General features: G+C 52.6%; 2 protein-coding genes across 2 annotated transcripts; one reads left to right on the top strand and one right to left on the bottom strand.

Moving 5' to 3' along the window:
- Window positions 1–698: 698 nt before the first annotated feature.
- On the bottom strand, window positions 699–1190 carry VOLCADRAFT_92818 (uncharacterized protein; the record flags this gene model as incomplete). Its single annotated transcript, XM_002952129.1, has 1 exon — window positions 699–1190. The coding sequence occupies one exon, from the start codon at window positions 1188–1190 to the stop codon at window positions 699–701; it is 492 nt and encodes a 163-aa protein (XP_002952175.1).
- A 5161-nt stretch (window positions 1191–6351) lies between these two features.
- Window positions 6352–14015, top strand: VOLCADRAFT_81764 (uncharacterized protein). Its single transcript, XM_002952213.1, has 13 exons — window positions 6352–6818; window positions 7336–7421; window positions 7982–8103; window positions 8452–8573; window positions 8927–9065; window positions 9300–9468; window positions 9793–9916; window positions 10122–10214; window positions 10441–10566; window positions 12038–12143; window positions 12258–12368; window positions 12759–12917; window positions 13384–14015. Exons 1-13 carry the CDS (start codon window positions 6754–6756, stop codon window positions 13516–13518), a joined length of 1557 nt encoding a protein of 518 aa, XP_002952259.1. The 5' UTR covers window positions 6352–6753; the 3' UTR covers window positions 13519–14015.
- Window positions 14016–14475: the final 460 nt, after the last annotated feature.

The raw sequence follows: 14475 nt of genomic DNA, 5'->3' as shown, positions 1-14475 counted from the left end.
CCCCAGACCCCCCCCAATGAGGTTTTATTTAGTTCGTACAAACACAGGGTTTGGGGAATATCGCAACACGCGCACACCACAATCTCTCCATAGGAAGCGGCGCGCACTTGGACGCTGCACGGGTGACTGCTGTTGCCGAGCCCAAGCAAACACAAACCAGTTAGCCCCTACTCAAGAACTGATCAAATAGAGTTCGTTCACCGTCGTTCATTTTGCATCACGTTGAAAGATAACACTATACGACTTTCCAGATTGCAAAAGTAATGATGTCTTCATTACCGTCGCTAATGGCTTCAGTGAAGTTTAAGATCTTCTTTAATGGCCTTCCACGTTTTGGGAGCTTCGGGTCCGAATATTTTGCAGCGTTTGGTCCGGTCAGAAAAAGTCCGATTCCTCGTTGACTTTCGGGCGTGAGCTCCCTAACAGTATCCATGGCATTAAAGTACTATAATATGGTTAACATGTTTGTCTCCTGTAAGATTCTAGCGGCTTTGGCATGGACAGCCCATTTTTGGCTGGAGGAATGAACTTGTACGGTCGGAACATTATTTATTCTTAATTTCAGGGAACGAGCCGAAACTTGACCAGGTCTGCGTAAACTTTTCGTAATCGGGAGGCCCTTTGCGGAAAGGCTGCGGAAACTGCGGAAACCTGCGAAAACTATAAAATGAATATGTAACGATGTTTTTTAGCTCTTCTCAGTGTGGCGATAACTTGGACAGTCTGAAACCATCTTGTGGCAGTGCGGTTCTGTCCGGTGGGATTCCACCTTCAACAAAGGCACGGAGCTGCTTGGCGTGGGTGCTGGCGACAACTTGATCCGAAGCGCGGGCGGTGTCGAAATGGCGGTTGAGGAGCGTCTGACGAGACGCCCGCTTGGCTGTGACGACCTCAGAAGAGGATGCAGCAGCATCCTTAGCTAGCAAGGCCTTGTAAAACGCGCTGACCTCAGGCGCAATGGCAGTGCACTCCTTGGCAAGGTGTAACCGGATTTCAGGAAGGCGCGCCCGCTTCCAGTGGCGACGGCAGGCCTTGCAGGTGGCATAACAATTCTTGCTGTTGTCGTAAGGACCTCTATCAAAATGTTTCCAAACGTCGTCAACGGGCCTTCCACCCTTCTTCTGAGCAGAAACACAGTCAATCTCTATGACTTCGGCACCCCCCAGGTCGGAGCCAGTGGTTGTTGACATTTTTCTTAATCAATATATTTTCAATAATCAACCGCCCACCATGAAAGTATACCTACTCGGTAAAACGAAACCAAATCCTTTACACCCAATAGTACAGCTTGATCGGTGCTCAATCATAAAGGATGTGAGCAACGACTTGGGTTCCATCTTTCACGACGGCAGAACCGTGATGTTTTCACGTTTTCACGATGACATTGCTGAGATCGGTCGAGGTTGCCATGAAGACTGCATAATGCGGGGATAGGAAATGAATCCACCAACTGGTCGACGTATGGGCGCCTCGCCCGTTCATTAGGTGCAAATCGTTTCCAGTTTGATGAAGCTGACCACGCCTAAGAATAGCACGCAAGGCGAAGGTAAGATGATATAATACGAGATTGCAGTAACGAAACGAAATCACACAAATTATACTACCAGTGCTGACATCCAGATTCGAACTGGAGACCTCCCGCTTACTAAACGGGTGCTCTATCCAACTGAGCTATGCCAGCCCTACGGTTGCTGAAATCGATATCTCTCGGATATAATTAACGCCATGCACGTATGATGGGAACAGATTTTACATCTGCATTCTCCGGCCCGTACGTCTGTGAACTGTAAAGAGCCAGACACTACTACGAACGACCTATTTCGCTGTCCAAGGAACACCGCCCCACATGGTCTACCAGCATCAAGCCGAGAGATTTGCGGTTGCTGAGGTCGTTAGCAGACGTGAGCAGTCGGTACCTGTTATGTACAATTACTGAGCATCTGACAATTGCAATAACGTAGGAAAATTAGTATCATTCTACCATTTTATTTTGTGATCTAATAAATACGGGTCGCGCAACTTATGGCGACTCAGGTGCTCTATGGTCGACGTAGCATCCCCTGTGTTGGAGACACCTCAAGTGGCTCAAACCGCCTTTGGTATCATAGGTATACCAAACTATTTGCTTGCCAGAAGGTTGGGAGCATTGATTGGGACAATCGCAAGTTCACTTGTAAGGCTCTGCCACCCAGTCTTACCACAGACACAGACCTGACGAGTCAGACCATATCCGATGGACCAAGCGAACATAATTTATTACCTTTGGCTCAAAACGTCCGGATGGAAGCGTCAGACTCCATGTCTTCTTCAAGATTGGTTTCCAACGAGGGCCGACTTAGACGCGATCCACGACTCCTGGCAGCATTATCTGTGACGCTTGCACTTGTTGGTGAAATATCATATACCTGGCTATCAAAACAGACCGCGTTGCCATCATTGGCCGACATCATCGCTGGTCCGCTTCCGTCCACGCTGGCGTTCTTGATTTGTGGCTTTCCAGTCGGGATTGTGGCGGCTAAGATCGCCCTGGGAGATTTATTTCACGTTGAGCTTCACAGGTACGCACCAGACTCCAGCATGGCCCGCAACTCACTATCCGTGTACGTACGGAAGGCGTGTACGTACGGAAGGGGTAACGCAGACGTAACCATGACAACGTCGACCGACCGACGGACGCAGGTGGCTAACATCGCCATGGGGGCTCCGTGTCCTGTGTTGCCTGTCCATACGATGGCGTTTAAGTCTGGTCAAAGCATTTCAAGAAGACACATGTGCACGTACGTGCATACGCATACGCTCACCACCAACGCACACGCGGCCCGCGGTTTCCATGACGCACATCTGAATGGGGTCGGGCCGGCTATGTAAGCCGATGGGTTGGAAGGTGCATGGCGGGCACTGAGCGGCCTGAAAGTAAGGAGTGCCTTCCTAGATTGACAGGCCAGTGTTTACTTCACGGGAAAGCACCACACCCCTCCGCGGCTGCGTGATGTCACCTGCAAGTGCAGTTTACCGCTGATCTTATCTAGGGGGGACCAAACACTTATCACATTTATGTGTAGACAAATTTATGTGTAGACAAATTTCTTAATAAACGCATGTACACACCTCCCAGAGTGTCGTTTGCAGTCTCCGTAGCGCTGCCCGCCCTTCAATATCCAGACTTTAAACGCAGCGACCCATTCCTATTCGTATTTTCGCACCAATCCTTCCGTATCGTATCGAGGTTTATTCGTACATGCCACCATTATGTGTGCCGTGAACCGCTTTCAGAGGCCGTCTGTACATCTGTACGGGTGTGCCCTCAAGCGGCCCTCCTCTGGCGGCGGGAGCAGTCGTGGTCCGCCCAACAGGGGACGGTCGCGGCAACGGCGCCTATGCTGCAGCCCTCATTCCCGCGGGTACTCACATCGCCGACTACGCCGGTGAGCTGCTGGACCGAGCTGCCTTCCTGGCCCGCTACCCAGACAGCGTGGTGAGATCAGGTCCTTGGAATGAACCCCTGGCTTCCTTTCACGGCGGGGATCAGGTCCAGATGCGGATCTGCTGAATAAGACCATCCAGATCTGGACAGGGGCAGGGGTATGGGCAGGGGCAGGGGTATGGGCAGGGGCAGAGATATGGGTATGGGCAGGGACAGGGGCAGGGGTATGGATATAAGCAGGGGCAGGGGTATGGTTTGTCGGACCCGGATGGATTGTCGGCGGTATGACCGATCATACTCTGGGAGCTAATGATGGTGGGTCCATCGTATGATGGGTAAGGGTAAGGCTTACTTTGTATCTCTCAATGAAAATAAGCGGCGGCGGAGGGCATCGCATGTGTGAGTGATGCTTTAAAAACAATAGAATTAGCTTCCCGTCCAAAGCTGATCCCGTCCGTTAGCTTTAAAGTTGTGAATCCTTACGATTTTGTTGTTTTCCTGGTCCTATTCCCAATGACCCGTGAAAATGATTTAAAGGAGCTCTGACTATTCCTAATGACCCGTGAAAATGACCTCATAACGATGACCCGTAACGCACAATTCACGGTGGCCAGGGAAACTACGCGATGGCAATCGACGATGAGTGGGTCATCGACGCCGCGGCGTTTGCGCCATGCACCTCCAGCTTCCATGCCGTACATATGAACCACAGCCGTACCCGCGCCAACGTACGGAGGTACTACAAGCGCAGCGCTGGCAGGGTAAGCTTCTTCGCTGCACGAGATATTCAGCCCGGAGAGGAGCTGCTGTACGACTACGGCAGGGCATACTGGTACGGCAGGGAGCATCTTGAACTTCCGTGAGGGCGCGAGACCCTCGGGAGGCACGGCATAACAACTCCGTTGTTTGCGCATGCCGTACTTGACTCGTGTTACGATTTGGAACATAGGTTACGTCAGCACGCTTAGGCGCCCCGAGTGGCGCGTAGGGGCACCGTGTACGCGTAGGCGTGCCGTGTGATTTAAAGAGATCTGAACTGCAAAGTTAGAAACAAGGGACGTACGGCACTCATGCGACCTGGCGCCACCACGGCGGACGGGTTGCTGGCGTTTCTTTCCTTTTCTCACGTGGACGACCTACAATTTGCTGGGGCTCGATGGGGGGCCTTCATAACATCCAGCTTTGGGATTTCGCCAAGTTTCGGGTTAGAATGCTACTTGTCGTGGGTCGTAATTCGCCGTGAAGTGGATGGGTTCCGTGGATTTCGGTTTGTATGGATGAAAAAATGATCGGGTAGTTTATAAGCGGTTGCAATGGCTAGACCTTCGTCAGTGCTGCAAGTTGAACGTTCACCCGTGTTTATCTATACGTCGTAGCTCCAGCACCGTGTCGGGTTTGAAAGTGCTCATGTGCCTCGTGGCTGCACTGCAAGGCTGGCGGCCCACATTCGTTAGATTTTGTTACGCGGTGGCGACTAGGTTAGGGTTGACGACTGTCGGGCATGAAGGGCGAGCGTGCGCTGCCGTCTGTAGGGTTCTTCCGGTGTGAGAGGCCCTCGTGCGGGACTACAGCCAGCCGTGGGGGCCCCTTTGCCCGTGTGTGTGTGCGCGACACGACGACACATTTTGGGTGATCTAAGGGACGGAGCGACAAGGGCTCCGAGGGCCCCCGTCAGCTCCCTCAAATCCTCAATGCCTTCAGTTCATTCATTCCACTTCATTTTGCTGCGTGTTCGGTACTTTTGGCTTACATTTGCTTACATTTGTGCAGTGTCGTACTCTCAGTTAGTGCTGTACAGCACAGTTGCCAAAATGTTTAAAATTGATCAATTGATCATGACTTGAGATGCATTGTGCAGGAGTGAGAAATATGCTGCATGTGTGATGATCCGACTGTGTGGGCGATTATGGAAAGAGGTTGGAATGGCGGGGTGAGATATTAGAGAGAGAGAGATTTATGTCATCGCCACTGCGGAAGACATGTGTGCGGTGTGGAGGAGCGTTCTGGCATGATTTGTATCGACTTGGAGCAATTTGGAGTGGTTTCCAGTGTTTGTAGGTTGTTATGAAGTAAGTTATACATTCAGCGGAGAGTGTGTTCAAAGTGGGTAATTGTCGTGGCCTTGGTTGTACTGCACGTGTCCCAAGTCTCCGTCAGACTTCGTCCTGATGGTGGTCACCAACAGACATATGAGGATTAATTTTGGCTGAGAGTTGCAGTTAAACAATCGGGTCACCCAGGCAAGTTGTGAGAAGAGTCCCACCGTAGCCCAATTTAGCAACAGTGCGAAAGGTCCTTAAATGTTTGACGGCTCCGCAAATAGCACGTCTTCTGTGTCCAAACCCTAAGTTGCCAATAACTGCAGATGCTGTCGTGCCGACGAGCTCCACGCCGCGACCTGCGCTGACCGACCGCCCTACCTCTCGAGCACAGGCTCCAAGAACCCATTAGATCCCATAAGGATTAAGCTTCAGAAGCTTTTCGTTGTGTCAGATGTAGGCATGCCTGGATAACAGCGTTTACGATGATCGCGAGGATTACAAGCCTCTCTTGAGCTCGTAAGGCCCGGACTGGCCAGGAGACTCACAGACAAAATAACTCTGGGAGAGAGAAAAAAATAGAGGCACGGTGATAAAGGAAACAAACGGGACGGGGCAAACGTGAATGAGGGAAAGACACCAAAGAGACACCAATTTTAAGGTAGTTTCAAAACGTCCAAAATTCGCTTCTTACTCAGGCGAACTGCAGTTTTTCACATCATCTCTTGCAAAGCTCACTTGTGCAATTGATGATGTAGAGTTACATGCCAGGTTGAAATTGGGAAGCTAACACCTGTACGATCACAACCGAAGATCGATTTCCAGTCTACTGAAGGAAGAATACTCGATACCTGATAATGCTATACCATACATATATAATTGGTGGGAAATGCAGTTGAACAGGAGTGTGGTACCAACAGCGAGCAGGGTGCCCGCAGCATCCTGCGCGTGAGTTATGTCCTAAATCCAGGTAACAAAAACTGGATGCGATAAAATCATAATTGGGTCATTTTTTCCACAGGCTACCTCTGTCCCTGCCGTCTGCTTGCACGACCGGTCGCTCCTTGTCTGCGTCATTCTCAGAGGTATGAATTTTAACTTCACTATAACTATTGCAGCCGTAGTAAAGTAGAGCTTTTCCCGCAGGTCGATGATGCTCATCAGCAGACGCATGGCCGCAGACGCATCGCCGCGTCGGCAACCAAAACGCCATACCCACCGCCTAGCCGTGTAATCCCAACGGAGGCCCCCACAGACGTGGAATACGATGCTGTGATCGTGGGCGGCGGAATGGGCGGCCTGGCCACAGCGGCACGCCTGGTCGCTAAGGGTGCGAAGGTGGTGGTCCTCGAAAAGTAAGCGCGGGTCTCGTCCCAGGAATTCTCCATGGCAAAGGGAACGCCATGACAGGGCGCTTCTTGGTGCAATAGTTAGGATAGCGATGGAGAAAAGTTTGGCAGGCTCAGCCAAGTCGTCGTACGCCTCGTTGAGAACAACTTGTGGGCCGGGGGTTCCGTCGCGATAAAGAAGTCATGCTGTATATTCTGGCTTTCGGGGTTGGGGACTTGGGTGAGTTCCCCCATCCCCTTTTTGCCATAAGGCGCCTGGCGAGACAGTGTGCTGCAGAAGATCAGCAGGGACACACGCCAGCCAGGCGCCACGCGCTCTCTGTCTGTCTGTCTGTCCGTCTGTCTGTCCGTCTGTCTGTCCATCTGTCATCCTTCTGTCCCCTCTCTAACCCCGCTGCGGACGTTCTCCACCTTCGCCGCCGTCAGCACCATCGCAACCACTGCCACGCCGCCAGTGCCACTGTCACTTCCCCACCGCCTCACATCCACATTGCGTCCGCTTTCCTTCCCGCCTTCCCCGCAGGTACTTGTTGCCAGGAGGCAGTGCGGCCCATTTCAAGCGCGATGGCTACACCTTTGACGTGGGGTCCTCCATGATGTTTGGAATGGGTACGTGATGGCTGCCGGCAGTTGGCAGCTGAAGGCGGAAAAACTCAAGAGTGACAAAAAGCGGCTAAGGGCTGCTTCTTGGACATGAAATGCTAGCCAGCTACTGGTGCTTACCAAAGTATCATTTGCGTTGCTGCTGACAACCTGAAGAACCTCCGCGTCACTTTCGTTACATGACCTAGTTTGCACGGGGCCAGAATCTACTGAGGAACTTGGTGTACGACCCTTGGTGTACGTATGTCGAAGGTGGAACATAAGGGAATAGCAGCCGAAGATTGGGGAGATGGCGTAGGAAAGGGTTGGACTGGCAGCTGCTATGTGCCATAGCCCCCTCGCCTCCCCTGTCGTGCTTCCATGAGGCCCTAGCATGGCTCTTCTCCCCGGCCTGCCCTCCAATCGATTACCATTCCCTCCCCCAATGGACGTCTCTCGCATGTCCCTTTCCGCCCTCTTTCTCGTACGCCCGCCGATAATCACGTACTGCACATACACACACGTACTGCACATACACACACGTACTGCACAACGTGCATACAACCCTCACTCCCCCTGCGCTACAGGTCACGAAGGCACCACCAACCTGATCACCAAGTGTCTGGAGACGGTGGGCCGGAAGATGGAGACCGTGCCGGACCCCACACAAGTCGTGTACCACCTGCCCAAGTCCGATAGATTTCCCAAGGTAGGTTGGCTGGTTGGTTGGTAGGTAGGTTGGTTGGTTGGTTGGTTGAGGGAAGTGAGGAGACGGGAGAAGAGTTGGGAAAGGAGGTACGTGTTGTAGCGGTTGTAGCAGCGGTTGTGGCGTTGTGGCGGCGGTACAGGGGGGTGTGACGATACCTTCAGCGGTAGTAGCGGTAAGAGTGGTTTAGGGTTTAAGGTGGTGGTGTTGGGCGCATGGAAACTTGTACGACTTGAGTAGGTGCCAGAGGCTGTGACAGGTGGTGAGCTGCAGCGCGCAGATTGCTTTGAAACCGGAAAATGAAAAGCCAAGGAAGAAGCACTGCAAGTCAAAGAAGTGTCATGTTTGCAGGGTCTTCATGTTTCTGTCTGGCGCAAGTACGAGGAGTTTCTGGATGAGTTGGCTCAGCGCTTCCCCGCGGAGCGAGAGGGCATTAAGAAGTTCTACGACGAGTGCTGGAAGATTTTCAACAGGTACCTGTCTTCAACGACCAAAATCGCGGTTGGCTATCTGTATTTTATATCTGTCAAAATGCGATACAATAGGCGCTGTGGCTTGATTGCCTAATTTGGCACCAGAAGACCGGGCTTGTAACTGGTCCAGAGCCTCCCGAACAAAGGTGCTGGACACGAAGGATGAGGAGACGACAGCGTAGTCCCCGAAAGGGATATACCCTCAGTGCTTAACAGGCAAACATGCCCTGCCCCTGGAGAATCGTTTTCGTGTTCCATACATGCGGGGTTGCGTTCCCGGGGTTTTCCTCTTTTCCTAACGCCGCCTCTCCCCCTCTCCCCTCCTCTCCCCGCCTTCTCCTCCCTCCCCCCAGTCTCAACGTGTTGGATCTCAAGTCCCTGGAGGAGCCGCGCTACCTGCTCGGGGAGTTCGCCAAGCAGCCCCTGGCGTGCCTCACTCTTGCCTCCTTCCTCACCACCAACACCGGGGATGTGGCACGAAAGCACATCAAGGTGGGGGACATGCGGATGAATGGATAGGTGAATGGAGGGATGGAGGGATGGATGGATGGGGTGGGGGATGGAGGGGTGGTGGCTGAACGCGGGAGGAACGGCTCGGTGGACTTGGAAATGGTTGCGTCGGGTCGCGGTTGTGTGGGAGCCAGGAAATGGAAAGAAGCCCGACCTGAAGGTCGGTCCGTTTCCCTTTGCTTTGTTCTTTACTTACTCCGTTGCGACTCCCTTCAGGATCCCGAGCTGCTCCGCTTTATCGACATCGAGTGCTTCATCTGGTCCACAGTCTCAGCCGACCTGACCCCCATGATCAATGCGGGCATGGTGTTTTGCGACCGGCACTTTGGCGGCATCAACTACCCGGTTGGCGGCGTGGGCCGCATCGGAGAAGAACTGGCGGAAGGTGGGTGCCAAGGTGGTGATGTGTGGGCCTCCCGTCTCGCTTGAGATCAGGTCGGGGTCTGGTGAGCGCAGGTCAGGAGGGTATGTCGCGGGTATGTCGCAGGCCGGGGCTTTACGGCGGTACAGGAGGATGGGGGAGAGGGCGTAATTGCAAGTTAGAAATTGTATGTGCGGAATTTATAAGTTCCAAACATGCACTACGCCCCCCATGGACGGGGCGTAATAGATTTGGACGGTTGGGACGGACGGCTTTTAGCGGCGGGCGGGATGACAGCATAGAAGCAGCTTGGGCCTCTTGCTGACACCTGCACTAACGCATGTACAGGTATTGTCGAGTACGGCGGTCACGTGGTGTACAAGGCCAATGTGAAGGAGATTATTGTGGAGGGCCCTTTGGATGGGGAGCGGCGGGCGGTGGGCGTACGGCTAGCTGACGGCCGAGTATTCAGGTACCTGGTGTTGTTTTCTTCTAGAAATTGTAGTGCTTGTGTAATACTTTGCAGTAATTTTTTGGCTACTATCCCCAACCTGCCCGTTATTTTCTATCCTTTGAACTTTGATGGTTTTGCCGGTCCTTCCCCCGGCTGACTCTCTCTCCGCACATGCAGCTCAGTAAAACCGTCCCGACCCTTCTTTCACTCGGCGTCATCTCAGGGGCAAGACGGTGATCAGCAATGCCACGCGGTGGGACACGTTCGAGAACCTGATAGGCCCGGACAAGCTGCCCGAGTCAGAGAAACTATTCAGGTGGGTATCCCTTCAGGTGGCGGTGGTTAGGGGTGGTTAAACAAGAAAGGAGGGTAAGGAGGGGGAAACGCTAGGGGAGAAAGAGACGACAAGTCATCCAGGGATCTCTGTGACAATGGAGCAATGGACACAGCCCAATTTGCATATGTTCTTCTTGCGTTTTGCTGCATCACCGTATTGGTAGTGCCAGGCGGCTGCTGTAAGGAGGTGGATGTTTCCCTCGCAGGAAGCGCTTCAAGAAGTCGCCCTCGTTCTTCTCCCTGCACATGGGCGTCAAGGCCGAGGTGCTCCGCGGCGAGACGGATTGCCACCACATCCTGCTCGAGGACTGGGGAAAAATGGAGGCAGCCAGGTGCGTGTGAATCGCGGAAATAAAGGGTGAAAAAGAATGGCCACTTGGAAGTGCTCGATGGCTGTTGTTACAAGCTGGCAAGAGCACTTAAGGCCCAGACGACCCAGGAAACTCATGGACCGCGAGACCAAACTAGAAAGGCATAGAAGGAACTAAGGAATCCTAAGGTGCGAAAGCAAGGAAACTATTAGCCTTAGAAATGACCTACGCCGAATCTAAATGTGGTGAATTAACTCAGCCAGCCCGCGCTGGTTGTCAACGCGCGTGACAGGAAGCCTAGGTAGATGGCTGCGGTCACCTAGGTTAACACTCAACGAAGCGAAACCCTGACCGATGTCAATGTACGCCGCACCCTTCATAAGCACAGGAAACTCGTCCTCAACCACGTTGCTACAAATCCTACAAGTGCGATCAGCCCTTTGCCGACCAACAGGCCTATTAACCTCCAAAGGCCAAGCCCCCAAAAGGAAACGCAGGAGAGACGCATATGACTTGTCGGGAATACATCCTTCCATGTGCTTCGGGACTCCCATACAATGCGTGTGCCGACATGTTTTCACTCGATGGCTGGATGGTAGGCGGCTTCATTCTTAGAAACTAATTGAACCAACTAGCCCTGATACAGCGAATGGGAAAGGTTTGTCAACAACAGACCGCACCCCACACTGTATGGCCAGGGAGACTGAATTGGTGATGACCGCTCAGCGGTCATGAACCTGAACCGGTCATGAACCTGAATCGTCGGTCGTTTCCTGCTCTGGAGGCGCACGGCGCATTTGGCGTTGTAAGTTGGTGCCCCGTGCCTATGATAAAGCCTGCATGGAATGCCGCGTGCGAACAACGATGCAAAGCATTTTAAGTGGTCCACTTATGTACACATAATGCGTTTGGCTGTTTTGCTTTCCAAAGCGTTAAGGACGGAAAAAGTTGCACATCTGCTCCAGCGAGACGACAAGGTAGAGTCTAAACTGTTTTTCTAAACAGAATTAGTGTATAGAATGGTTTGTCTGACCACATCGAAGGACCATAGCTGGCGTGTACAATATTTGAGTGCGGGCATTGGATCCTCTGGCAAAGGACAATTGGATTCTCTGCAAAACTGCAGTTGAAATATCATGTTACATATCGACAACTTTCAAAACTATAAGTACCAAAAGGCATATGTTGCTACCCAGTTTCGATCTGGGGACCTTCTGTGTGTTAGACAGATGTGATTCCACTACACCATAGCAACTCACGTGTCCAGATGACTACGATCTGACATGTGATGTCACAGGCCTGATGTAAAGCCAAAAAATATAACCGCTCACCACGTTTGTTTCCACGTGGTTCCATGGTGGTCCAGCGGAAAGGCATCCAGCAGCAGGGAAACACGGAGGCATAAGCTGGCATGTACCAGGCCGCATGTCGCCGCATACTTTTCTTAATAACGACTGCTGCTCTACACCACCCTCCCGTTCACGCCGTACAGGGGTGTTCTATTCGTTTCCATTCCCACGGTCCTGGACCCTTCCCTTGCACCCCCGGGCCACCACATCGTGCACGCCTTCACACCTGACTGGATCGATAACTGGAAGGTAATAATTGACAGCTGAAACCCGTGCTGATTGAATTTTTTGTTGTTTTTGTTTCTGTTGAATTCGACATATTGATATGCACGACATCTCCCTCTTGCACAAAACTCCACTCAGGACTTGAGCCCAGCCGAGTACGTGTCCGCTAAGGAGCAGTTGGCGGACCAGATCTGTGAACGTCTTGAAGCCATCTTTCCGGGCCTGCGTGCAGCAACCACCTTCCGTGATGTACGTGCGCGCGAGCGCGCGCGAGCGCGCGCGCGCGTGTGTGTGTGTGTGTGTGTGTGTGTGTGTGTGTGTGTGTGTGTGTGTGTGTGTAAACGTTCGCACACATGTATATAATCGTATATGCACACACGTATGTTCTTGTGCACCGTGTCTTTCAGTACACGTTTTGACCCCTACCACCGTTCTTCAGTCTCCATCCGTCTCTACAAGCCTACACAATCACGCCAGCCCCGTCAAAGTGCAACTCGCGGGCGACCCTCTCTCCCTCTCCCCCAACTTTTCCCTGAGTCCCGCGTCCGGGTTCCAAATGGAGCTCCTTCTTCCCGCCCCCAGGGCGATGCCCGCTATATGCCCCACTGACGCCGCCACGAACTCGCCGCACCCGTCCAGGCCGGCACGCCACGTACCCACCGGCGCTATCTCAACCGGGAGGACGGCACCTACGGCCCCATTCCTTCCCGGAGGCCGCTTGGGATGCTCTCCATGCCCTTCAACACCACTGACATTCGAGGATTGTACTGCGTGGGGGATTCCGCCTTCCCCGGGCAGGTGCGTGCGGAGTCGCGGGTTTTTGCGGGTGGGTGGGGAAGAGGAGCAGAGCGAGCGGCGGAGAGGGCGGGAGGTGAGGAAGATAAACCTGGGATGTAGGCAAGCCGTTCCGTTGCGCTCCAGCTGCTAAGAGCTTGGGTCGAGGACACCTAGGTCCCGTAGAGCTTTGTTGAAAGCTGTAAAACTCTTTTTCTTCTTTCCACCGAAAATGCGCTTAGATGCTGATTACTTTAATTAAAGTCTTAGACTGCACACCAAAGCACCGTTCCTCGTCCTAACTTCCAGGCCTGGCTTTAACCATGCTGACGCCCGCAACGTGATTGTGCAAGTTCGTTAGCATCCCTGTAAAACCGTTACATTCTTCGCCGTACTCTCCCTGTGATCGCCGTTCGTACTGTCGATTGATGATGCCTTACCGCTGCCATACACGGTGTCAACGCGCCCTCCTGATTTCAATACCTTGTAGGGGGTCAATGCTGTCGTGTTCTCGGGCTTTGGCTGTGCTCATCGTGTGCTGGCCGACCTGGGTATGGAACCCACCTGGCCCCTGCTGGATTCGGCGTTCGGGAAGCTGCTTTCCACTGTACGGAATGCGTCGTGAAATACGACACCAAAAACCGTACATTGTAGGGGACGCTTTTGGGCATTCGGGATCTGACAGGGAGTCTCCACCTTAATTAATAAAACCAATTAATGGAGTTTTGGGAAGGGAGGTATCTTGCTTGGCATAGCACAGTGATGTACGACGTCTTCTGTACGTGCATTTAGGATGCAGCCGATGCAGCGCAGTGCGCTGTGCAGCGTAGTGGTCTGTGCCGTGCGCTCTGCGCTGACGTGGTGGCGGAACTAGTAGTCCTAGCGTAGGAGGAGGTTTTCCTTTGAAGGTGTGCGTGTGTGTATACATGCTGTGTGTGCATATTTGGACACGTAGGCTTGGCGGGCAGAGGCTGCAGCGGATACATATGCACATGCACATGTACGGCAACATGTGCTGGCAATGGGTGGAATCGGACGGGGAGCTGGGGCTTAGGTCGGTCGACAGTCCCTTGAAGTTGCCTTCGTATACTTCATATACGCATGAAAGGAAATTCAGCAGCTTCTCTCACCCGTCAGTCCGAAACACGTTTTCTCGTCCCAAAGATTTACTTTGTGTGTTATTGCACACTTCCTTGTCCTTGAAGACTTGAACCTCCCCCCTTTGGAAAGCAAACATCCCTTGCACCAGAAGCAGTTCAAGGAAAGAAGAAAGGAGTAGACAGGAAGTGTCTGTTTACATATAAATAAGTAGTGTGCGACACAATCGGAGATCGCAACACGCGCTCATGCGGACATCAAAACATAAACAACAGCAGGAGGCCGTTAGTGACCGCGGCACAGGCCAACCACCAGCCAACCGTTGCCTAACCGAAGTCACACATGGAGAGCCGCAAAGGGGGCTCACTGCCATCCGCACGTCATATACCCCAGATCGCTCAAGCCAGGAACAGAGTTATATACACATTTAAGATAATAATATGTAATAATGTTGAGAATAATAATTTCAGCTTCAGGCTGCATT

Source organism: Volvox carteri (genome assembly GCF_000143455.1).
Source record: "Volvox carteri f. nagariensis unplaced genomic scaffold VOLCAscaffold_28, whole genome shotgun sequence".
Lineage (NCBI taxonomy): Eukaryota > Viridiplantae > Chlorophyta > Chlorophyceae > Chlamydomonadales > Volvocaceae > Volvox > Volvox carteri.
Note: the sequence above shows the minus strand (reverse complement) of the source record. Positions and strands in the feature narration are given on the sequence as shown.